Source organism: Silurus meridionalis, chromosome 15 (assembly GCF_014805685.1).
Source record: "Silurus meridionalis isolate SWU-2019-XX chromosome 15, ASM1480568v1, whole genome shotgun sequence".
In the NCBI taxonomy this organism is placed as follows: Eukaryota; Metazoa; Chordata; class Actinopteri; order Siluriformes; family Siluridae; genus Silurus; species Silurus meridionalis.
The window spans coordinates 6627501-6654231 of record NC_060898.1 but is presented as its reverse complement, the minus strand read 5'-3'; the positions used below and the strand labels follow the sequence as shown (position 1 = coordinate 6654231).

General features: G+C 39.8%; 1 protein-coding gene across 1 annotated transcript in view; it reads right to left on the bottom strand.

Moving 5' to 3' along the window:
* Positions 1–591: 591 nt before the first annotated feature.
* tnfrsfa (tumor necrosis factor receptor superfamily, member a) overlaps positions 592–26731 on the bottom strand; it is a 26868-nt gene continuing 728 nt past the window's right edge. Inside the window, exons 2-10 of the mRNA XM_046867728.1 lie at positions 9001–9148; positions 8402–8530; positions 7476–7587; positions 6489–6631; positions 6276–6362; positions 5361–5401; positions 4968–5243; positions 4254–4290; positions 592–3417 (exon numbers count right to left, since the gene is read on the bottom strand). Of these exons, the coding sequence (XP_046723684.1) occupies positions 3128–3417; positions 4254–4290; positions 4968–5243; positions 5361–5401; positions 6276–6362; positions 6489–6631; positions 7476–7587; positions 8402–8530; positions 9001–9148 (1263 nt within the window). The 3' untranslated portion in view covers positions 592–3127. The remainder of the gene's footprint in view (positions 3418–4253; positions 4291–4967; positions 5244–5360; positions 5402–6275; positions 6363–6488; positions 6632–7475; positions 7588–8401; positions 8531–9000; positions 9149–26731) is intronic.

Here is a 26731-nt window from a genome sequence, read left to right as displayed (position 1 = left end):
TACCATTAGTAAGTTAGGGAGGAGTTGTCTGGAAGTGTCTCACTTCCTAAATGAGTTCAATGGGTTCAATCAAAAGCACCAAGGCCTGGCTGTGGAAGTAAATCTCTGGGGAAGGGATGGGATGTGTGCGTTTAAATGCTCTAATTAAGAAGCAGGATATTATTGTCCACATTTAAATAATGAGTTAATAGTTAAACATTGACTCCTATCAAATATCTGTTTAATGAAATTGCTAAATCTTTGCTAAGGTGGTTCATTTTATGGTTAAAGAGGTGGCTGTCTTGCAAAAGTTTACACCAATTGTGTGGCAAATACATTATACGGATTATGGGGAAGTTGTAGCACAGTGGTTAAGGTGCTACTGATCGGAAGGTCAGGGAGTTCAAGACCCGGGTACTGCCAAGCTGCCACCCTTGGGCCCTTAATCCTCTGTGCTCTAGGAGCGACTTTTCATGGGTGACCCTAACATCAATGGGATTTGCGAAGAAAGAATTACACTGTGCTGTAAGGTGCCTGTTTAAAAAAAAAACCCCAAAAAAAACCCCCCAAAAAAACCAACATTTTTTTTCACCACAAAAACCACACCTTGCATTTAGTAAGAAATATTTATTTCAAAATTAAATCAATCTACAAATGCATTTGCAACAGCAAATACTTTACAACTGTTAAAGAGCAAACAAAAGTGGGCCAATACATTTGCTTCTATGATACTGGAAAGCGAAACGTGGGGTGAGCAAATGTAGGAAGAGAAAACAGGTGTTAAAAGAAATAAAGCTGAACTATGACTAAAGGAAATAATACAGAAAACAAATTGAGCTTATCTACTGAATGATTTCTCTGTGTAACAAAATAATAGTAATTAAAAAAAAAACTCTACAAGTGCATGAAGAGAGAAAAGATGAAAAAAAAAAAACAAAAACAGGTCCCTTGAAATTGATGCATGTCTAGTTCAAATGTTTTAAACTTAAAGGTGTTTTGTGAAAGATAGTCAGACAATACACTTTTGGACCAGACTGTATCAATCCATATTAGAACAATATATATTTTTTGAAAACGCTAGGTGGCAGTGCCTGCACTGGTATATGAGCTGAACGAACACTTGAGTCTTTTGTTTCCGTTTAGAGAATACACTCGAGTTTATACAGCTATGATGCTCAGTCCATAGCTGAGTCAAAGGTCTAAGTTGATTTACTAAGTTGATCACACGTAGGTAGTGATCTATATATAGAGAGAGACGTTTTCCATGAAGCAGTGATCAATAAATAATTCTAACTCTGTGTTCTGTAACAGCATCATTATACTTTATATATATAAAAAATTCTTTATAAATTGGGTATCAAATTACAATAACTTCACACCGAGTGTAACCTTATAATATGAATTCATTCAGCGGTCAGTTTGTTCCTTCAGGTTTGTAGGACGCCACTTCATTCTCACTATTTCGCAATTCTTTTCTCACATTTTAAATTGGTTGGTTCTGTGACTCTATACAACTCAGGCCAAAAAGAAATGAAATCTTGATGTGAGGAAAGAGCTTCATCTTTCATTGAGAACAAAAAAACCAAACAACAACAACAACAACAAAAAAAAAACGTACCAACACATCCATGGTTTACTCTAATGCAAGTTGAAAGTATTAAAGAAAGTTCTTGGTTTTGTGGGTTTTTTGTTTTTTATGAAAAGGAGCAGTGTGGCCCCTTGTTAGGCCCCTTGGAAATGTAGGCACTTGTGCCAGGCTTTTGGCCACTTGTCGCATCTGTAGTGCCTTACACTGCAAGGCGAAAAAACAAACAAACAAACAAACAAACACACAAAATGACACACTTGAATATAGTTAGCAGGTATAAATAATGACACATAGATCTATTATGACAAATAAATATTCGAAATTCTACATAAATAAGGAAATGGAAATGGATGAAGAGGTGTTTGTAACCGACAGATTTTGTTTTGTTTTGTTTTTTTCTCCAAAAAAAATAAAATAAAAAAAAAGACACTGAGTTGTTGTTCAAGGGAGCGGAATATGTCCTTCAGAGGGTGACATTTCCGTAGCAAACAGTATGTTATCTCTAAAACCGTGACTGTAGAAATCGATCTTTTTGTCTACTACTGTCACAAATAAATTCTTTCTGATGAACCATAGTTGTGTCGCATTGGCGAGTCTATGGTCGAAAGCTTGAAGGCCTTGACTTGTGTCAAAGCACAAATCGTCTTTGTGTCCCCTTCCTTCCTCCATTTCACCATATCAATGAACAATGGAAAAACATGACAACAGTCTTAGTAGCATGTAGTGTCATCTAGGGGTTCGACTGCCTGTAGTTTCAATTGCACAAAAACCCAATTAGTCAGAACTGAGCATTTGTCCACTATAATTACAGCTAATTTTGTGGCCGTCACTGCAAGGAAAAAAAACAAAAAAACCCCAAACAATTTCCAACCTGTAGATTAAAAAAATCCAAAAAGCCTGATGCCAGTGCACAATTTTTAGACGAAGCCACGCCGTTACCTAGCGTGAAATCTTCGCTGAGTCCAGTGTTGGCTTCAATAAAGCCAATAAAAGTTGCTACAAACAAACAAAGGCCGACTCTGCGCTCTGGCTGACTCAAACACATCATTTTCTTCCTCACACCAGGCTGCTCTCGATGACTAACCCTCACCGTAGCATGGATTTTTACGCACAGCCCGGCATTTGGTTCGTAAAAGCACAAAACGTTGCTACGACGTTAGCAGTGACTGTCTGCAGGATATCGGTGCACACGTGTGGACGAAAGAAGAGCTGAACTAAGTGTCTTCTCCGCGAATCTTGTGTGCAACTTTGTATTTCGGCAGTACAATTTTTTTTTGTTTACTTTTTTTTTTCTATTTTCTTAAAATGAGGCTTAAGAGGTAATGGAAGGCATAATGATCTGTTCAGCTACAGCAGCGTAAAAAAAAAAAAACACCCAATTAAAAATCATTCTAGCTCCGCCAAGTGACACTCGAATGCCAAGCTGCTTGTTTTAGTTCACAAGTCTGGGTTTGTTTGTTTTTTTGTTGATGCTAATCAGCTCGTCGTGAACAACACTTGCACCTTCAGTCCATTGTACGAAAACGGAAAGACACGATACTTTCCACTTCACAAAGTCCATCACTCGTATTTGTAGTAGCCGCGCTCGACCGAGCGGGAAGCGATCTGCTCCGCCGAGTAGCGCTGGTCGAGGTCCAACAGCGCCTGCAAGAGGTGGTTGATGTTGGCGCGGAGTCCTTCGCGCTGCATCCACACGCGCAACAGTTCGTACACCTTGTCGCTGGCGTTGTGCGACTCCGCGTGTTTGATGGCGTTGTCGGTTACGCCGATGCTGCGGAAGAACTTGTTGTGCACGCGCACATCCAGAACGTCGAACAGGTCGAAGCTCTTGCTTAGAGACACCTCCTCAGCTGCGAAGAGGGAAAGAAGGGAAAAGTTCAGAATCTGCCTTACAGTCAGTATATTTATTTACAAATGCATTTAAGAAGCGTTTAATCGAATCACTATTTAATCAAAAGTCTGTAACATACCACTTAAGTTAGGAATAAAACATGACAATGCATCCAAAAATGTTTATCATACAATACAGAAATTTCCATGGTAACCAATAGGCAAAAAAAAAAAAAAAAAAACAAAGCACACCCTAAATATAATCCCAATTATTCTATCACCTGACATTTTCTTTTCTTTTAAAGTAAAAAAAACCATACAAAATAAGGAGGGAGTGTTATGAGCTATAGACTACCTTGAGTTAGAAAAATGAGTCGAAGCCCTAGCGCTGGTGACTGCTTCGGAAAAAAAAAAAAATACATAAACGCATTTTCTTTCTTCACCACGTTACATTTTAAAACAATCACATCAGCATAAACCTGTGCCTTGCATTGTAGCCTTTCTACTAAAGACACTACCATTCTAGAAAATGAAATCAACATATTCTAACCAATCAGGATCAAGACAGCAAAAGCGCAGTGGTATAAATATCATTAACAGATGAAACCTACTGTAGACATTTGAAAACATTTTTAGTAACTACAGTAATCCCTGATCATCATTCACTGCAATATTACATGAGAAAATTAATGTTAAAATAAATAAATTCGTTTATGTAGATACTCTAGATAGCAATGTGTATAAAAAGATGTTGCTAATTAGTTAAATTGGCTCCTGATCGCACTGACAAATTTACTTGTGTGTAAGTGTATTCATTGGTGTATTTCTCAATGGAATCCACGGCTGTTAAACTTACCAAGTAATGGAATGAGTCTTCTGGGTGTGCCATCCTCCTACAAAAAAAAAGAGAAACTTAATTAACGATGGGTTCTCGGGGGAGGGGAAAAAGGTTCTCTGCAGAACAGAATGGGACTGCTGACTTCAAGCATGACTCATTCAGGCTTTTTCTGAAATCCTGCCATCTCAAAGGATCATAATAGAACAAGCCTGACATGTACATTGCTTGTCATATTTTAAAGCCAATTTAATGCAGGAGTGCCTTCGTTTGGCTAATGGAAAAATAGCATCTTGAGGTTTAGATTCACGCCCTGATTTAACACACCCAATCCAGCTGATTGAGGTCGTCAGGAGTGTGTGGATATTGCACATGGGTGTGGTAGAGCATTGTTTGGTTCTATAATATTTATGACACTGTGGTGGTGTGTCAAGTCAGTTCAGGCTTCAAAGCATTACAGTGAAAATGCTGATGGGAGCAGCGAGAGTGATGCCAGATGTGTGGTTACATCAAATTGGTCATTTTGTTTAAAAAAAACAAACAAACAAATGTAAACAGATGTTTATTGACAATCCTAACTACAAAGCTGAATGACAGCGAAAGTGTGAAGCCTGTATTGTGTGCGTCACCCCTTCCATTCAGTAATTTTTTGAAAGTACTCAATAAAGGCACAACAGCAACAGCGAGAGCATAAAATTTGACTCGACTCAGTGTTGAGTGACTCTATTCACTCACCCTGGCCCAGGACTCCACCTCCCTTGCACAATGATCTGAGACAGGAAGTGCCACGTTCACTGGGAGAGCTGATAGACTGGTCTGGGAGGAGCTGGTGGTGTTAGGTAGGCTGTCCCCAAGTCCTCTGTCCTCATCTTCCACAGGGATGCTTTTACACCCCGGGATATTCGTCTCCTGCAGCAGGGGACGAGACTCGGTGCGTGGCAGCTCAGCCTCCTCCAATCCTGCGTTACGGCTGTTCTCGCACTCCTCGGGGGTAGGGACACTAACGCCGTCCTAAAAAAAAAAAGACACAATCAACAGATAATGAGATGTTGTTCTAGCAGATTTGTGCATGTACTCAAGGTCAAATGAATGTGTTGCATTAACCTGAAAAGTAAAGAAACGACTTACGATTGGAATCTTCACTTCATTATTTTGAGCCCCTGGGCTTCCTGAAACAAATATAAATGAAGAGACATCACTAATATGCTACCACTGTTTAAGTGGTAACTCTATATTGGCGAAACATGTGGACACCTGGCCATACGGGTTTTTTCAGAGCATCCTATTCCAGATTTCCCCCTAATGTTATAATAACCCTTGAAATCCCTTTCAATTATTTTTGCTCATAAACCCACAAGAGCATGAGTGCAGGATTTACACAAAAGGCATGCGTACACAATTGTACAGGATGTCTTTAGATTTGCATTCACTTGAACTTGGAAACCCAAACCTGTTCCAGCATGGCAGTGCCCCTGTGCACAAAGTGAGCTCCTAGAAGATATGGTTTACATGTTTTGGAGAGGAAGATCTTGATTGGCCTGCTATAGAGCTCTGATCTCCTCTCTACTGAACACCTTTGGGATGAATGTGAATGCTGACTGCACCCCAGGTCTCCTCACCTACATCAGTACCTGCTTTTCGTAATACCCATGTGGCTGATAAACACAAATATCCCTAAGCAAACTCCAAAAATCTAGTGGAACATCTTCAGAGCAAATTGGGACTAAAGATGGAATGCAATGCTCAAAAATCACATACCATACTGATGACCAGGTGACCCAATACTTTTGGCAATATAATGTATGTACATATTAACGTATATACATAACTGCATTTTGATCAATCGATGTATCGAATTAATGCTTGCCTTAGACATGCACCTGGACTGCTACACATTATTGTATAATGTGTATAATATAAACTGTATATACACTGTATAATATACAGTATATACTGTATAACAAAATGAATCCTTATTACAGCTGCACAATTAATTCTAAAAGTATTCATATAATTTCAGTTGCAAATGAATTAAAATAAAACCTTGTTTTCTGCAGGGCCGTCTCAATCTCCAAACCAGAAAAACGACCACAAAAAGACAGATTAGAAGCACTACAGCCACAACAGCTCCTGCAAGAAAGGAGAGCAAAACAAAGCAGAATCTTTAATCTAAACGTTTAGAAAATATTTTTAATGGTTTGCTTTAATCACAAAAACCTTTATAAGAGTTATTTGTGTGCGGTCATTTGATTGTACCTATGGTGCCATTGTTATTGTTGCTGGGTACAGGTGAGACTGTGGTTGAAATAGTTGTTTCGTTAGGTGATATTGTACGTTTTTTGCACTTTGTGTTGGAGGTCGGGGTGCACGCCTGCTCCTCAATCTCATCTGATTTGCACCTGAGACAGAAAAGAGATTATTATTATTAATCTTTTCATTAATCAATGGCAGAAAAGCCAAGACAACTGGCAGATCTGAGGACTGTTCGAGACTTTTTAATCGCAAACAGAGCTTAAATAATATGAAGTGTTCCATAATATAAAAATAGGACACTATTTTTTTTTTTTTTTACATGTGCTTATGATGAAAATATTACCAGACTTCACATAAGAAAAAGAAAAACCAGCAAACATCACATTTTTATATTGAGCTCACAACAAGCCAATAAGAATGTTTTTTTAAATAAGAATTGCACTACAGGTACATTTGTATGAGGGTCCATCAATGAATTAGTAATGGGCATTCAATACAGAGAAAGAGTGCTTCTCCTTAGTGCATAATTAAATTACATGTGTATGAGGACTACAAGTAGTCATATGACACCATGAAAATCAATATCAGATTTTAACTTTAGCGCCAACGGTGTTTTAGGAGTGTAGAGCCTTTTAAAGAATATTCATTTTTCATACTTGTTTTTTTAACAGTTCAAATGCTTCAAATCCCATAATAGACAATATATTGGGTAAAAATAAGTATGTGTGAGGTAGACAGGAAACACCTGCCATTTTCAAATCAAATCTGTTTTCCTGCCTACAGTGAATTTTGAGAACTTTATAGCACATTATATGGAAAAAAATATGGAAAATGTAGCAAATAGTGACTCCAATTCAATGACTATATTTCAATATAAATCTAGACAATCTGTAATCATAAGTCTGTAACTTCCAACTGTAGAAAATACGTGACCATGTGAAGAGTTTTCTCAGACCTGATCTTTTCTTTAGTTAGTAGAATGGTAGTTACCTAGTGCACTTTTTGCACACTTCACAGGGCTCATCGGGCAGACAGAAAGTGCCGGGTTTGCACTCGCACTTAGTGTCCCTCGTGTTTGTGCACGTCTCTGTTATTATCTGACCTGTGGAGAGAGGGGAGAGAGAGAGAGAGAGAGAGAGAGAGAGAGAGAGAGAGAGAGAGTGGGAATGAACTGAATATCAAGGCTTGACAAATCCATTAACATAAAAACAGGTGTTTTTCATGCTGCACTGTGCTGAAGGGAAATAACTGTATTGGGGATACGAGTTAATCATTAAATAAATCACAGAACGTTTGTGTGCTACAGTCCAGATTCCCAAAAGCAGTGATGAAACTTTGATTCCTGATCCACACACCCGGTGAGTCAGCAACAGTTGCCATTATCTCTCTTTTTCTCTCGCTCACACACACCTAGCAATACGGCAAAACAACACACTGACTCACGCACATAGAAAAGATCACAAAAAGAGCAGGGGTGATGGGCGATGGCCACACCCGGCCTGTGTAACAGTAGCTGATCGGTTTCTTATAGCGGAGGAAACTCGAACCCTGGCTCTATTCAACAGTGTCCATTAGAATCCTGTAGCGGTCCTACGGGACACTGTGTGACTTGTTCAGAGAGTTTACAATAAAAGTTCAGACCTTGAGAGTGCAGTCTTATCTGTAATGGCCATTTTTTGCGAATCTGTTGTAACATGCCACAGCCTGAGGGACAGTGAATAGCGAATTCTCTTAAGCAAACACGCCCAGGCTGAAAAAGACATGCTTTGAAAATGTATTTATCCTCTGAACTGATCAGTTTACTTGTAAATGACTCAGTCCCGATCTGCTGTGGTGGGTCACCGCTTCCTAAAATAAAGTGACTAAGATGTAAATAAAACTGAACGTCCTGGAGGAGAGATAAAGCAGTATAATACCTGCAGGACACTGGCTGCACTGAAGGCACTGCTCCATGCCAGTCGGGTGCTCGGCGTAGGTGCCGTCCTTGCATCGTTCGCATGTTCCCTTCTCCAAATCCACGGTGCATTTCTCCTTCACGTAGGTGCCTGGTAATGAAATACAAACAACACCCTTCACTCACACACGTCATTCCTTGAACATTTACAAGCCAGCTTTGCAATTTAAACTCTGTTCATGGAGAAATTAATGTTCCTTTTTTGCTGAGGGAAGCCGAATTAAAAACAAACCCGGCACTATAGATGCCTAAAACGGCTCTGTTATCGTACATGACTGTGGTAATATTTCCATAGCCAGCAGCAGCTCTAACAAACACATTAAATCTCCATTCCTGAGCCATATGGAAGTGATGGATGTGGTTGCTTAGTGCTAGAGTTACAAGCATTTTGTTTTGATTGTTGCAACAACTTTTTCATATTTACACGGAATCCATAGGAGTGTGTGTGGGGGTGACCTCTGAACATTTCAAACACAGTCCTTCACGTTTGAGCTTTCTTCTTTTTTTACACCTATTTTTGCTAAACATTGCACTCCAAAGTGCATTTGCAATCTTACTTACCAGCCTCGCAGTTTTTGCAGCAGAAGCCATTGTGTGGATACTGCTGGTTCTCCAGACACACTTGCTGCTTGGCCGTCAGGTTCAAGTGGATACCGAGCTCAGCTGCCCCACTGCCCACCACACTCAGAGCTAGCACGAGAAGACAAACCTGGCGAGACAAATCATTTCTGGTCAGCACACGTGCAGTTCGAATTAGAAGTAGTAGGGGAAGCAAAATATGCTAAAGCGGAATGAGAGGCGGATGCGGCGGTTCGGTTTCCCGAAGCGGCCCATGCACAGTACTGATGGGCAACTCCAGTCTCAATCAGACGCCTTGTGAACATTGTGAGTACGTATACGCACGTCTCTTATTTGTGTCTGTATTCATAATAAACTTGTATTCAGTTACACCCTGAGTAAATAGGCAAGCTTGTGCACAAGCAGAACTATTTCCAGTGTGTACCATGTCTGTACTGTCTCTTGCTACGCCATCAGAACGTGTACTATGCATGCTTTGATAATCGAGAGCCCATAAGATTAAAGAGAGAGATTCAAATCCATGCAAGGAAGCTAATGAGCGGGGGGGTTTTGCTGTACCCTGACGAAATATAATCTAAAGACATGTGCTGTTGCTATGGATACAGGCATCCTTACACACACACACACACACACACACACACACACACACACACGGCACAGAGGCCTGGAAACTGTAACAGACACGTTTCTGTGGTTTAACATGGGTTCAGCGGGGCTTTATACAACGAATAATGCAGCAGACTAATAATAGTAGAGCATATACACTCACTGGACACTTTGATAGGAACACCTGTGCCTCTTTTCATTTATGTAATTATCTAATCATTTGGCAGCTGGGTATTGCATAAGAGCAATTCCGATACAGGCTAAGAACTTCAGTTAAAGTTCACACTTAACACCATCTATTGATAAATTGTTAATCTCCAGGGTTTCCAATACATGTCAGTCTGCAAAATATTACGGAGTGGTACATAAAATCACAAAAAATTCGAGTAGCCATTCTCGGCATAGACACGTCTTGCTTATTAAGCTTCATAAAAAAAAAGAACGGTAGATGGGTTCTCAAATAACCACTCTTTACAACGGTGGTGAACAGAAGAACGTCTCAGAGCACACGATGTTCATTAAGAAAGATGAGCAACAACAGCGGAAGAAAAAAATCTTATCAGCCGCCATGTACTGCACGTACTCGGCTTAGTACAGTCATGTTGTGTGTCTGGGAATGCATCGTTAATTAGAAATATAATTAAATCATTATGTCTGGCCTAAAAACACTTTCTTCATACCTGAAGAATCCTCAACTTGTTAACAGTGTTGACACGTGACTAACAGGAATGCGGAGAAGTTCATTATGAATACCGGCGTTTCAGTCCATCCCTAAAATAAACCGCAGTAAAAGAATGTTCAATTCACAGTGAAAGAAGAAGTGCACTAGAAGTGTGTAGGGTGGAATGGAAAAGGGAGTGTGGAATAGGGAGTGTGCGAGCGAGAATGTGTTAAGCTTGGTGAGAAAAAAAAAATGAAAAGGAGACAACAGTGCATTCATATATTTTTTAGGTGAGTGTTTGAAGTGTAGGGAACAAAAAAATAGCTGCTTCATGAACCGACTGTGTGTGCATGTATGTGTGTGTGACCGCTCCATTGTGAGCACTTTTTGCCCACTTTCCCTCAGGCGCTTCTCTTTCTTCACCATCTTTTCAGCTCCGTCACAAAGAGGAGGCCTCTTTCAACAAAGTGCCGCTTCGAATGACCCACATTTCTCCCTTCTTCTGCTTTTTCCCTTCTTTTTATTCTTCTTCTTTTGACGGTCACTGAACACCTCAGAGGAAACACTACACCACTGATGGCCTACATTTCCCATTATCCTCTGGCACAAAGACGGGGGGCAGAGTGAGCCGCTAGAAAACGCCCAGAGTATGTAAAAGTGCATTTAAAGGCGCACAGTTGGAAACGATTAAATGCCCTAAAATGAAAATTGCGAAACCTAATTTACCAGTTAAAGCAGCCCTGGTAGGATGTGGTAATCAAGTATACAGATGCTGCTACTTTGTAATGGAAATGCAGTGGTTAGTATTCGAAAGTTTGATGCTTAATGGATGGCAAAAGCAATGCATATTTAAAAAAAACAGATGTCTAACACTAATAAAATGCTCCATTTTATATGTAGCCCCAGCTTACATAACCAATTACCTCTGAACAAAGCACACCGTCTTTTCGGCTACATCTCGCTTTTTAATATAAAAAGCAGGAATGCAACCCTGAAGTTTCTTGATTGAAAATAATAATTGAAAATAATAAAGGGGAAGAACTAGAGTTCAAGCAAATTGTGCCTTGACCTTCCTACACAAAGCTTGTTGATCCCATGTCCTTCAGTCTGTGGCCTAGTAAAGAAAAAGTCAGCCATCTTGATGGACCCCACACTTAAAAAGTGGAGAAAAAACCCCCCAAACAAAGCCATGAGAGCTGTCAGGTGATAAAGAGATGAGGTTCGTGGACACCTGACCACATTTAGACCCTATTACCTGTTATAATTAACCTCAACTCTTCTGTGTAGGATGTTGCATTGAATTTGGAAGGAGTGGACATTTGTGCTCATTCAGCTTCAAGGGCGTTAGTAAAGTCACGTACTGATGTAGGTCAGTGCAGTCAGTGTTCAGTAGTGTTCAGTAGTGTGACTGGAAAAGTCAGGTGTCAATATAGTGTAGATTCATTATACGAATTTATGTTTATACGATCTGAAACGCATGCTTTCCTGTCATCCACGATATATGCTCTACAAAGAAGTGCTATATTTTTTACCTAAAGGTCTTTAATGTGTGCTCTACTTTACATCAGTTATAATGGCAATGAAGTGCATGGATGTATTCAAAGCTGCTCATCCAACCATGGGAAATGCAATGATGGGTGATCGAACCTCAGTTGCTGAAGTGGAAAAATAACCTGGATCTAAAAATAAGCCATGTTTTGAACATGGTTAATGGCATGAGGACACTTGAGTTCGCTTCCGTTCATAAAAGGCTGCTCTTCAATATTTTTTAAAGTGTGTTACCAAACTCAGACACAATCGTACTCGTACTACAGAACAGGAAATGCCAAATGCGTATATTGGTAGAGAACTTCTCATTGGTTGCTAGTTAGCTCTGTGGGAACATCTGACCAACATTACAGAGCTTGCAGGAAAAGACATAATGGATCGCCAGTGACATGTGCATAACTTTGCCGGTTTGGGCTATTAATGGTTGAAGAAGAAAATAAGACATTGAGGTGAGTACAGGAATTAATAGCGGGGAGTGGAAAAGAAAAAAAAAAAGAAAGATAATACAAAGTGCATGTGCAAGATATTAAAACGTTCAATTCGCGTCTGTGTGCGTCTGCTCCGGAGGAACTCTCTGGAAAGCGGCCATGCCTTGTTGTTCTAAGGGAGTTTCCTGGATTAAGCTGCGCTGTCGAGACACACTCTACCCGCTCGCGTCAGAGTTTCCAACGACACACTCTTTCTCGCTTATGCACACTCTCTCCTTTTTTTCCTCTTGCTTGCTGTCCCGCTCTTTCTCCATTTTTCTTTTTTCTGTCACGGATATTCACAATTGTGGCATTAAGAAAGTTCAAGGAGGCCGGGTGTGAAAGTGTGAGAGGGGTCATGAGAAAGAAGGGAATGAGGGAAGGAGAAAAAGAGAGAGAGACAGAGAGAGAATAAGAGAAAGGAAATAAAGGAATGCAGTGAGAAGAGAAGAGAGCACAGATTCCTCCCTCTTCGGCAACACACTGCGACTATTCAGCTGTAAGGAACTGTAAAAGGCCTCCTAATGAGCGAGCCACACACACACACACACACACACACACACACACACACACACACACACACACACACACACACACACACACACACACACACACACACACACACACACACACACACACACACACACACACACACACACACAGAGCATTTCTCCAGACGCTAAATGCTTCACATGCAACGGAGCAAATGTCTAGTATCCAAAGGAATTAGCCGCACCTGTTGTGCTCTCTCCACCACTGCACATGCGCCCTTAACTGACTCATCTGGGTCAAAGGTCGTTCCTGTTTGAGCACCGAAGACCTTAATCACGGCAAAAACGTGTCTTGGAGCAATCAAACCGACGCAAATGATTTGCTTCACCGTAACTTTTAAAGAATACTCATTCATTTGTTTCTTTTGCATAGTTCATGCTTCAAGTCACACCATAATGAACGTCACACTTCTTTTTGTTTTCTTTGCTCATTCTTCAATAAAAAGTCAGGAGATAGTGAGGAGGTTGCCTCACTTCCTGTGCAGAGCCTGCACATTCCAGCCTGGGTGAATCACTGGATTCCATACAGAAGGATTGGCTTTCTCACACAGAGCCACTGTACTGTAACACATACAGCTTTGAGAGAGAACAGAAAAGTAGCTTTGAACATAAGCACAGATCCAACTTCAAAATACCTCCACAAATAAACGCATTTCTAATATATACTCTGATTGGCCACTTTTAGAAGGAAACACGTGTAACCCATGGGTATTCGTATTCGTTCACACAATGGTCAATTCTTTTGGCAGTGGTGCAATCCAGAACATCGCGGAGATGTAAGGCGTTAGAGAGACATTTTTTCAGCTCAGTGACTATGACTGTGGTACTGTGGTATGGTTGTTGGTGCCGGATGGACTGGTTTGATTTTTTTCAGAAATTGTTCTGCTACTTGGCCCGAAAACAAAATATATCCAGTGAGTGACTCATTCATAAGAGAAGTCGGTGGAAAATACCTAAGCTGGAGCAAGCTTGCAGGAGGTCTATGATAACTCACATAATGACCACTCTATCTAACATTGGTGAGCAGAAAAGCATCTCCAAATGCACAACACATTAAACCTTAAGGGATCCCCCTCTTGCCAGCTAACAAGCAGAATCTGAGGATGTAACAGACCCCCCCCCAAAAAAAACTCCCACTGTAGCCTCAGATTGAATGTCATGGCTGATATGAGTGGAATCCAATGTGGTCCGTTAATGTTGGAGCCTGTCTGAGAATTTGTGCCTCTAAAACCAAAACCGGTCTTAAAAACGGTGTTTCCTTCTACAGAACTTCCACTAGCTGCATGTGTGCGATTTCTGTAGAAACAGTTTCTGTACCACTTCTGGCACCACCAATGCCACAGTCAAAGTCACTGATATCACGATTTCTCCTGATGTTATACTTAACGATGACTGGAAAAATTGCAAGTGTTCCTATTAAAGTGGCCAGAGGGTGTATATCCTGTTTAAAATTCTAGGGTCACTTCATATCAACCCTACACTTCAACTACTGTTCAATTCCGACACTTTCAGTATTGGTGGGATGAACTGGTGCTATATTGTAATGCTGTGCAATGTTTTCCCAAATTCTGGCAGAGCAAGCTTCGGTTTGGGGGTCAGAAACGACGACTTTCAGTCAAAACACAGAAAATATAGTACCGCTAATACTAGTTTTAAGACTAATCAGTGTTTGGACAGTGTCAGGAAATTTCCTCTAGCGAGATTTAATGTATAAACAAAGGAAAAATGTTTCCATCAAGCGTCTCCTCTATCGGTCTAAACTCCCTCCAATAAGGTTTAAGGTTTAAAAGGTGCAATGAGGCCACAAGATAATCTATTTTTCACTGACGGCTCTAATTGTGTCTGTAGGCTGCTGGTGTAATTTAATGGGACACAGCAGCCTTGTATAACTCGCTAACTGATGAGGCAGGAAGTTGAAAATTCATTCACATGTTAGTTATGCTAAGACTTTGCTATTACTATTTGCTACTATTATGCTATTAGCAGTGTCTTCCAAAAAAACCCACATTGGAGCTTTTCCTCATTAGTTCCGTTTTTTTTCACCGTTTTCATTAAATGTGTCTGCTTTTATAAGTCCGTCTGAAAGCTGAATGTTCCCATGTTCTGTGTGTGTGCGTGCACATGTGTGTGTCAAGAGTAAGTTCTTCAAGGTTGCAGGAACGCAGTTCAGCCAGCAGACACGGCCAGGGGCAAATAAGATAAGGCAGGACATAAAGATTAAAACAACACCCCACACACACACACACACACACACACACACACACACACACACACACACACGCTCACACGCTCACATGCACGCTTCCTGTTTTCCCATGCAGCACTAGATCCTTGAGTATGGATCTAGCACTGGATCCTGTCGTTTTGTGTCTAATTTGTTGAGATGGGGAATCTAAAACCTACGTTTTAGATTACACACAGCTGTGCTGCAAGTGGAAACGTGCTCGCATGCGCACAAACATACGCACATTCGCTCGCACAGCAAGTTTGCCCAGACTGCGGTGTAGCGCGTGCTGTAATAGCTGGTCAGACTGCAGACCAGTGTGGTAACCTTAACCTCCGCAAAGTGTGTGTGTGGGGGGGAACCACAAACACTTGCAACTGGCACTCAAACACATCATACTGAACCACAACACAGTACACTACTCGATCACTGAGCACATCGTGCACACTCCACTCGTAAACAATGTGCCAAAGCACAACTCGGCGTAATACACAATAACTAGGCAACTGGTTATAGAGTTTTGTCGCTTCTAGTTTTGTGTAGGTGTTACAACCTGAAAATTTAGTCCTTTTTGTTATCTGGTTTACACCAAATGTCGAACACTTGACAGTGCCAAATAGTTCTGAAACAGAAGTAAACACTTTCTTGCCAGTAGCAAATATAAACTCGGGCATTAATCAGTCCCTATACGTTAATTCTTAATGAGCCACTGACAGAGGCAAGGAAAAACTCTCTGAGATGGTATGAGGAAGAAACCTTGAGTGAACCCATCCTCCTCTGGTGGTGCTGAATGTTCAATACGTTAAAGTTCCATTATTGCGGAGATCTTTCTTCTTACCAAAAACCTATATAACAATCCTGCTCTTTTAAAAACTGCACAGAGGTATACACCTTTATAACATTAGCCACAAAAGGAAAGCATGGGCACTCTGTATGATAAATATATTTAGGTATAATTAAGCTGTCTACATCAGGAACCAGAAGCTGGAAGGAATGAACATGAGCTCAAATTGCATTCCTAACATCACATTTTTAAATATTTGATTGAATGATTAACTGGAGTCTGGAACCCATAGACGTCACCAGACACTGGGTGTCTTCTCTGGAGATGCTGTCTAGGAGCCTGCAGCTGTCTTCAGTTACTGCTGATTGTTGTGGCACTTGTGCTTTTCGTTCTGCCTTCAGCAACTGGAATGCAGCTCAATTGGATTCAGCTCAGGTGATTGACTTCACCATTGCAGAACATTCCACCTTCTGGCGCTAAATAAATATCATGGGGTGCTTCTGAATTATGCCTCGAGTCATTAACCGTTTGCGCTGTGAAGCACCACTGAGCTTTGGGGCATTTGGCTGAATCTGAGCAGGTAATATATATAAAAAGACTTCAGACTTTCATACATCATTCATACTTACATTAATAGTATTAACTATAGTATTAATTGGCAACCATAAAAATAAGACTGTATGCTTTGGATCATGAGAAGTACCTTTTCTTCTCTGTATTTGACTATCCCTATTGTTCTGGTGCATATACTGTAAATTTTAAAACATAATATTTGATCTTTGTCTCATCAGACATCCCCACTGAAAAAAACTATTTTTTTTCCCACACCGGTTTAAAGGTTTAAAAATTGTAGGAAACTCAGATTTTTACTCTGGTGAAGTCTTCTCTTGCTTGCCGACTTTGATACAGATATGCCGACCTCCTGGAGGATCTTCTTGATCTTGCCAAATGTTGTGAAGCTTCTTTTTTTTCTTCACTAGGGAAAGAATTCTGCTCTCATTCACCACAGCTGTTTGAGGTCTTCCAGGGCTTTTGATATTCCTGAGCTCAGTGTGTTCTTTTGTTTTTCTTTCTTCTTCTTTTTTTAAGAATGTACCGAATAGGTGATCTCATTTTCAGCTTAATGATCTGGCAATGGCATGGCTTTGAAATACATATTGAGATTTAACAGATTCCTCGATGCAAGTGATAAAAAATAACCTGGAAAAACCCTTTGATTAAACTTTTACCTGAATTCTTATAAGCAAATAAATTTGGAACTAACACACCAGGTCATACGTGTGAGTGACCCACTGCTGATTTTATACAATATTAAAAAGTAGTAAAAAAAAAACACGAGTGCACTATTATAGGACAACAAATAATGATGAGACTTAGACATTAATGACTGATTGACAGGGGGACAAAGAGAGCCAGACAGCATGGCCAATTCTGCTCCCATGACCCTCAGTAACAAATGAGACAAACTTGTTACTGCTAAAAAATGAAAAAAATAAAAAAAATAAAAAAATAAAAAATAGGCCGTACCAATACCTGTAGAAATTTTTTTCGAACAGAAACATCAACTTTTCAGAATGAGCACATTGACCTACGCCTTGCTGCCAGAACTGTGGTTGGAAACACAACTGGAGAAATTTTTTAAATGATAGAAAATCGGTTTCTGATTCAGCAATTCAATAAATCAAGCAGTGCATAATATAAAGGTCTTTATAAAATTCCCATTATCCTTAATCCTTTAGCTGTGGGGTACTGTTACTGTTTGGAAGAATACGGCGCAAAAAAAACAAACAAACAACAGAACAAGTGAGACGAAAGCTTTGGCAGCTTCGCTTTTTCAGCCCTGTTTGTTCTCCGCGCCTAATAAGTGAGTCAGTCATTACTCACACACAGTACATAAAAGAGTACGTTGCGTCTATTGGCTTTCGAGTCGCTTTTATTCAAATGGACGTAGACATGCGGTGGATGAAACTGTACTTTCGTTATATTCTGTTACATGATTTATTAAATATACAGTCGGTATCTGTGATAAACAATAACAGCAAATTAGTTCATGTCTAAAATCACTTTTTTCAATATTATATTTAGTTTGCGCATTTACAAAATAACTTCAAATCAAATAAATGGCATGTTTACCACAAGCCGTTGATGTTCATCAAATCTTTTTTTTTACGTGGCCTCTTCCATAAATGACTGACACCACTGCATTATTTTACTCTCCAATCGAGGAGCAATTTAAAGATTTCTTGTTTGATTGCCAGCAAGCTAATGGTCGAGCTCTTTTGCTGGAGCGTGTCTAATGAAACAGGAAAACGTTCTCCAGATGAGAGAAGGATAAAAAGCGGTTCGAGTTTGTATACGGTTGTGTGGTCCGCTTCCTAAACAAACAATCCGGCTGGTGAAAGGGCTAAAATCAGATGCACATGGCGGCCCACCATAGAAAAGTATACACCGGACGCAAGCGTGTGTTTCCTGTGGCTTCAACTTGGAAGCAGGAAGCTGAGGGTAAAGCTTTAGAGACACTGCTGAATACGTCTGATCTTTATCTGTGTGTGTGTGTGTGTGTGTGTGTGTGTGTGTGTGTGTGTGTGTGTGTTTATGCCGATTTCCAACTTTTTGATTGGCATGAAGGATTAGTACGTATAATGACTATTGTATGGATAAACTAACTATATCCTCTTCCTCTAAACACACACACACACGCCTTCAATTATTAACAGTCATGTACGGACAGTCATTATTCTACAGTATGTGCAGAGAATAAGTGTACAGTTTGTTTTAATGACATTTTATTTGTGAGTTATTTGGAGTGACAGAGACGCTTTGGACGAGAGGAAGGATTTTGGATTCAGATAAGCGGACACACACCATTCTTCATTAATCCTGAGGCACAGGAATCACTCTTTTCCGACCATGTGAGTCTTGTTATCAAACTGCCTCTTATTCTTTTGTACAGGATGTTGCTGATATGGGAAACAGGAGGGAGATGGGGAGGGGGAGAAACAGAGAGAGAGAGAGAGAGAGAGAGAGAGACTTGGATGGAGTCGAATCCAATCAGATTGGACGTGGACTAAAAGAGAGGTCAGTTGAGAAAATGATGGGAACCAGCACAAGGCCAACCCCCCCCCCATACATACACACATGCAAACACACATGCACACGCACATGCACACACAACACACAAAAAGGTCATGCTGTGTGCCAGATGACCTTTGCGGTGTTGCTTATGGTTTATCAACCAAACCGCAGACCGCGTGAAGACACATTGAAAACCGCACGGTGGAAGGATGCATATAAACACGTACACATGCACTCTGGGGGAGCGTGTGAAACCTTGCGAATGTATCCTCTCGGGGAACACAGGAAGCACCGAGACAATGCAGAGGCTTCACATGAGGGCCAAACAACTATGACACACGCAAACACACAGTTATATTAACATGTACAAATTCCACACATATGACCTTGTGAACTTTTTGTGAACGAACTCTAATCCAGTCACCCCAGTTCTGTTTTCACCCAGCAGCCTGCATGTCAGTAAATAAACAGTTTTGAGCCGTAAAGGTCTATAGGCCAAGTCATGAACCCCTAAACAAGCATTTAAAATGAACATGGCTGCCGTTTCCATAGTAACGACCAAAATCCAAACGCATAGCTGAACAATTACTCTTTTTTTTTTTTAATACATCAGAATTTCACAGATCGGAATTCTGAGCTATAGGAAGTTTAATCCCGCCGTGCTGGTTTCCACAAGTGTGTGCAAGTGTGTGTGTGAGCGCGAGTGTGTGTGTGTGCGCATGCCTGTGAGGATAGCGTGGGAGGATATTAATAGCGCAGGAAAGCCACAGCCATGCAGACCTTCTGCATTTCAGACGCGCAGTTTTAGACGGCTGGCGTCTGACTACAGCGTCTGATAGATTGACTAGAAGGCGATTGTGAGAAAAGAACACTGGAAATAAAAAATCTAATAAAAATAGACAGACTAAAATGAAGACTCTGATTTAGCGTTCACTTCCTGTGTGAAAACCACATGTTCGGTTTCACACAATAGCAAAGAAAAAAAAAACAAAAAAAAACAACAACATGCCAGATACCTCACTTCATGTGTCTCATTAAACCCAGTGACCTAAAGCATTTAACGTAGGGATAATTTTTTTTTTTTTTTTAAGAAAAGAGTATAAGGTTTGATGGAGTCACCAAAGACATGTTAATCTAAAGACATCAGTCAAGCGGGAAAAAGACGATGAAACTTTTGGCTCGGAAAGAACCACATAAATAACTTAAAAAGAATAAGTTAAGTGCTTGTGTTAAGGCACTATTGGAGGTTTAAATATACTCGGGATGAGTCAGAGTTCAAAGTGCTCCCAGACAATCACGAGTTCGACAGGTTTCGAAACGGCAGCGCCGATCTCCGAAGAAAGGCACTGACTCATCCACTTATATTACACTTTCCATTAATTAACCGGCCTGACATGGTCGGAGCAATGCGTTAAGACAGTAAATAAGTGACTGAGCTGCTGTGGGATACAACGGGGTCTGTGACTTTATACTGCATACCTTCGCCATTAGCCGGTCATCTGGATATGAAAGGAAAAGACTGCTAGGAACTTTGAGCTGCATACCTAGTGCATTAGCCACTGACACAGAATTACACAAACAGTTGTTATATTCCAATTACTCGCAGGGATTTTGTGCCTTTACAGATTCCATTGACCTGGAATAAAATCTTATTCAAGAGTGAGAGGTGACTACATAACTTGGCACTACCCATTATTTTAAGTCACTACCTACAGCACCAAAAGGAACTTTCAAATACATTTAAACACTGGTCTGAGATCAGAGGTACAGTATACAAACTAAGAATCTGAACCTGTCCACTGCTCCAAATATCTGTATGTGGTGACTGAAAAGTTGGTCTATTGCTTACTCTTACTTTTTTCAATTAAATAAATTAAATATGAACCCTACTACCATACCCCTAAAAATTCTAGCATGGTGCTTCACATTAGCTACATCAACTGAGTTCAAAATTGTCCTGCAGATATTCAAAAAAAATTTTTCCTGTTCTTAATGTCCCTTAAATTAATACTTTTCAAGTTTTTAATACTCTAATCAACATCGGAATGAACAAATATGAATGCTTTATGCAAATGTATGTTTATTATTAGTGAACCCAAACTCAACATAGAGCATGAGAGACAAAATGTTCTTGTAAATCTTTTTATTATGGTGTTTTAAACAACGGAAATCGTCAGGACACCAATCAGGACTTTTGCTATGTTTCCACACGGACGGTTAATGAGGTGATACCGGAAAAAACTGTACCTCTTTTGAACTTTTATACGGATTACATAATCAGAGAATATTTGTTTTCGGTGTGACTGTTACTGAGATTCAGGTTGTTTTATTTATGTCTGTAAAAAGAGATGACATAGACGGCAGAGAGCGCCCCCTGTCCGTTTTCTTTATTTTACAAAATCACAGCTTTCATTTGTTATTATGAGTGTATACAAATAAAAGTAGACCCTTTACAGATTCGAATGTTGTAATGCTCTTATCTGTTCTATCAAAATAAAAAGAGTAATTCAAGTTCTTTTCAGCGTTACGAGGAGGGGGAAAAAAAGCCACAAAATGCACCGGCGCGTTTGTTGACCGCAGAGTGTTAATTGCTGGATGTTTTTGGTGCTTGATTAAAGACTTGGCGCATCAGTAAAAGAAATGTTTAGTGTTAAAAAAAACATTTTTGGTGGACTTTTATATATCTGAGCAAAGAAAGGAGGTCATGAATGAATGTGTGTGGCGTTGGTTCGAATTTCGCCTCTTTTATATTTATTCATTTATATTTTTATTCAAAATGGTCAAACAAATGCGCGCTGCATTAATCGCACATTAAAAAAAATGTGAGCGGTTAAAATGAATTATATAAAAATTCTATTATTTCAGAACACATCTCTTCAATCTTAGTACAGTAATTGCTGATTTGGAATTAGACAGATAAATACTTTTTACCCTACTGGCCTAAAGCATCAGGCAGTGACCCTGCATACACAAAGAAGAAATTATAAAGGACAAACAATACACTGTTCAAAGATATGTGATGTACGGTAATGTTTGTTGCTATAAACCCTATTGTTCCTGACAACCTCTGAAATACAATTTAAGTCAGCAACATGACAACAAGCAAGTGGCGTTAACTACAACGCACAAAGTTATATCCGCATGTGGGTACGCCACACAAACATGCTACTTCATTATGCTTTGACTGGACTAAGCTTTGAAACACTCACACTTCTCTCTTAATTGGAGGAGTATCGGGCTACCAGAACAACAGGTGCACTATCGGGGTTTGTAACACACTGTCCCTCCCTGCTTCATCTTCCAGTGGAGGGTGCGGCCGCTTTTCTTTATTCCTGACAAAGCCTCCTCCCCAAAGACGCTCCAAACGAGACAAAAGCCGAGTGCTGAAGAGCTTGGATCTCGAGTTACAGCCCTGTCAAAAGGCTCTGTAAAGCGCTTCTCAAAGCGGTGTGTAGAACCCGAGAGCGTTTCGGGACAGGGCACCTCGTTTTAAAGCGTCCCAGAGCTCAACTTCTAAAGCTGCATTCACTTCAGGGTGGAGACAAATCACTGTTGTCAGCTCGAGTGATTTATACTGCCCGTGCTGATGAGAAGTGGCAGTAGGCAGTAAATGTTTTGCCCCGGTATGCTTCTTTACAATCTGTACAAATTATCCTTACTGAACTGCCCGAATGTGACTATTTGGTCAAATATCCGATCCGTGTGTAGAAGCATAGAACTGTGACGTTCTGCTAGTGTTCCTCGGTTTCATCAGCATTTCCACGTCATCTGATCAAAATGCGACCGAGTTACCGCAGATTATCATGAATTAGTATTGTGTCTTTTTTGAATGAATGCCTGGGCTCCTGATTTATGTACCTCAGCAAGAAAATGTACAGGATTCTGCTTTGCTGCATCACATACTCACCTCACATTACTTCTGCTAGACACTATAATGACGACAAGCTTTCAAGGGCAATAAATCAGATATTTGTGTGATTTGGCACTGAAGGGAAAGCTCCAGAATGCACAATATTCCATATTAATACGGAATGGGGATTAACGTTTTAACCATTTGAATTTCAAACGTTACAAAACTGATAAACTGACATTTGAAATAACAAAAATACTCTGAATCCCAGAAGTCGTTTTCTTCATTGTGTGCAGCTGCAAATGTGTCTATAAATCCTTGACTAAGTCTGCAGCCCATATCAAGTAAAGAATGCAAAACACATTCACCGAATAGTAGCCTTGCCTTTTTCCATACTGTTGCTAAACCCCAGCGTCAGCCCAGCAGTTCTGTTTATCTAACACTACACTGTTTAATTATATCCAAATGGCCTCATGTTTTAGGTATAAGGCAACTTGATGAATACCATCACTGTTCTCTCTATCTATGTTTGTTTAAAAAAAAAAAAATAAATAAAAATAATAATAATAATAATAATAATAATATATAAAAATTGTGTGACTTTGTGCTTGCAGCCTGAAGAACCACATATGGCTGAGATAGTCAGGTGTCCCAATACACAAGTTCATATTGTGTGATGTGGTCACTGTTCATGTGAAATGCTGTGTCGGCTATCAGCTATATTTGTGGCTACATTCTTTGTTTTTACACCACACACTCGGTCAGACATCTGTTACCCAATATTAAACAAGTACATTTTTGCTTTGAAATTACACCTAGCTTTTCTCATAACTGATTAACAAATATCAAATATTATATAAACATAAGCTTAACTCTTATCACCCAGCAATCCAACTGGTGTGATGGAATTTGTCAAAAATACCATTTTGTAAGTGTTATTTTAAACCGGTAAAGGAGTCTAAAAGCAGCGCTTGCAATTGAGGCCTCGTTGGGTGATTTAAAGCCCCCGATGTCCCCTTCTTGCATGTTAAACGCAGAGACCTGCTTTTTGAACCAACGTGTTGTCTGACTTACCGAAAACCAGTGTTCAACTCGAGTGTCCTCGAGTAGTCGTTTCTCTATACTGAGAAGACGTCAGATATGTGTGGCGGAGAAAATGATGAAAGCGAATATTATCTAGATAGATAAGACCTTGGGTGAGGCATCCTCTCTGTATAAACACTTCTAATGGCTGATAATTACCTCTATTCTGCTGTGGGTCACGTACACCACACACACAGTCCACACACGCTGCGGAACGGTAGCTTATTCTCCCGCTGACAAACTCACACAGGTCAAAACTATCAGACATTTGGTTCCGAACGAGATATAAAAACATGCCCACACACACACACACACACACACACACACACACACACACACACCTGACCGCTGTGAGAACAGGCAGTTGCACCAGATTGCATCATACAAACCCTCTCAGCCCCTCTCCCAGACTTTCCTATAAACATCAGATGGCAGATATAAAGCTTATAATGAGCTGAGGGACGCGGCGGCTCTTTCTTGTGGAATCCTGAGATGTGGAATGCTTGCAATGTTTGGACTAAACAGATAGAAAACACACTTCCTGTCTGTGCCTACACCCTCCGATAACATCCTCCGTGTGAGAGAGAGAGAGAGAGAGAGAGAGATGAGAACTATGCAGAGGGGGAAAAAAAGAATAAGAGGGGGAACATCTGGTTGTGTGCGACATGTAGAAAGTGGCAAAGAGTAAGCACGTGAGTTTTGGGTGAACCCATGTGCATAGTGCATGTGTTTATCAGTGTGTGTGTGTGTGTGTGTGTGTACATGCAAGCGCATGTGTGGGTGGGAACTGTGAACAAAGCTTTGATTCCCGTCACCAACATCTGCACTGACAGGAAGTTTACAATAGGAGCGGCACAGTGCTGTTGGGCCCCGTTTTCACCCGCTCCCTCCCCTGCTCCCTTCTTCCTCCCACCCTTACTCATCCTCTTGAGAATGAGGGACGCTTCTTCAGCCCCTAACACGGTTTACATGTAGCATAAACACCGAAAGGGCCAGCCACCCCGGCTATTCTGTTCAAATAAACAACTTGGAGATGAGCACCATTTTCAAAGTGTGTGAGCGCCCTTATCTGAAACTCAAAATGTGTGTTAAAAAAAAAAAACAACAAAAAACACGATCTAAACACATTGGATGTGCTTCAAAGGATGGAAACGCAATAAAAGTCGCTAACGGTTGACTGCGAAAGCAGATGATGCGACGTATGTGCTGCAGGATTTTTTCGTATTTATGGCACCAGATTCTGGCAGAAAGCGTCTGGAAAAACCAACACACGGCTGTGAATGGGTCTTTGAGTGATGGAACGGGACTTACACTGGCACTCTTTCACCCAAAAAATATCCCTTCCTTCATGTGAGGTGTGCAAGGAAAGAGCAGGACAAGGCGGGTTAGTGTGAAGTGCACAGTTTAAATAAATCGAGTGGCCTGAGGACACACAAGGACGGTTCTTGTGCAAAAGAAAAATCTGCATAACCGCAAAAAAAAACAAAAAAAATATCCAACTTTTACACTGCCTTATTCAGCAGTTTCCAAAAATCACTGCTTAAATAAAAGAATCCTCAGTTCATACTTATCATATATAATAATGATTTAAGTAAGTAAACCCTATTCGCTGATGAAACAACTGTTTGGTCCCTGTTACACAATTACAATATTCTTCTTTACTGCCTTATCAGTTTGTGTTCGCTTGCGTACAAGCGCATGTTTTTTTTTTAAACCATCTTCTTAATTGTGGCATGAGAACCAAGTTGTTATTGACTTCTTTAGTGGAAGCAGCTGTTGGAGATGAACACATGGCTGCAGCTCACAACAACACAATTCATCACTGCTTCAAAAAATAAAAAACAGTGGGAAAGAGGGATTGTGCTCGAGAGAGAGAGAGAATTGTAATTTTTTTTTTTTTTAAAACAAAAGTAGATTTGCATTGAGAGAAAATCCAACATGGACACAGCCTTCAAACATGGTTTTTGCCATGAAGGATTCAGTGATAACAAACCAATAAAGTAATGCATGAAATGTAATCATTAACAATTACCTACGTTGTGTTTCACCTCAATATTGGTTCTTTTAATTAATTTAATTAATGTATTTAAATAAATGTTTTTTTTTAATCACTTCATTGTTTTTGTTGTTTTTTTTACAGGGGGCTCCAAATGTTCGTACCCCATAATTTTGTTTTGGAAAGCTGGGGTTTGTTTATGTTTTGTATATCAGATCGCACCGCATGAATAATTGGTTAGAGCAAATTGTACAATAAATAATAGTGTCATATCCATAAACATTTTCCTCAGAATGTTACTGCAACCCACCAAGGCCCAGTACTGGGTTGTGACCCAGTGTTTGGGAACCAATGTTATATAATGTGATATAACAATGTTACATGAAATAAGTACATAAATAAAACATTTATATATGAACATGTATACAGTATACATTAAGATTATTATATTATTTATATACATACACACACACACACACACACACACACATACACACACACACACTAATATTTACTGGTGTGTCTATTCATTTATATTTGAATATAAAAGTATAAAAAATTATATTATTAGTTTATTCATCAATTACTTTTTATAATAGTTTTATATAATATATAATATCAGATATACTTCTATATATACTTTTTTTTAAACATAACATAATAAAAATACTTTTATTTATTAATAACATTTATAATGATAACTTTTTAATTACTAACCCTAAAAGCTGCTTCTTAAAAAAAATGATTGGGTTTAACAGGATATATGTAAAATTTTCTCATGTCGTGATTTATCTAAACACACTCAATCACTGAGATTCACTAACACACACACACACACACACACACCCTGCCATACATATTAAAGCAG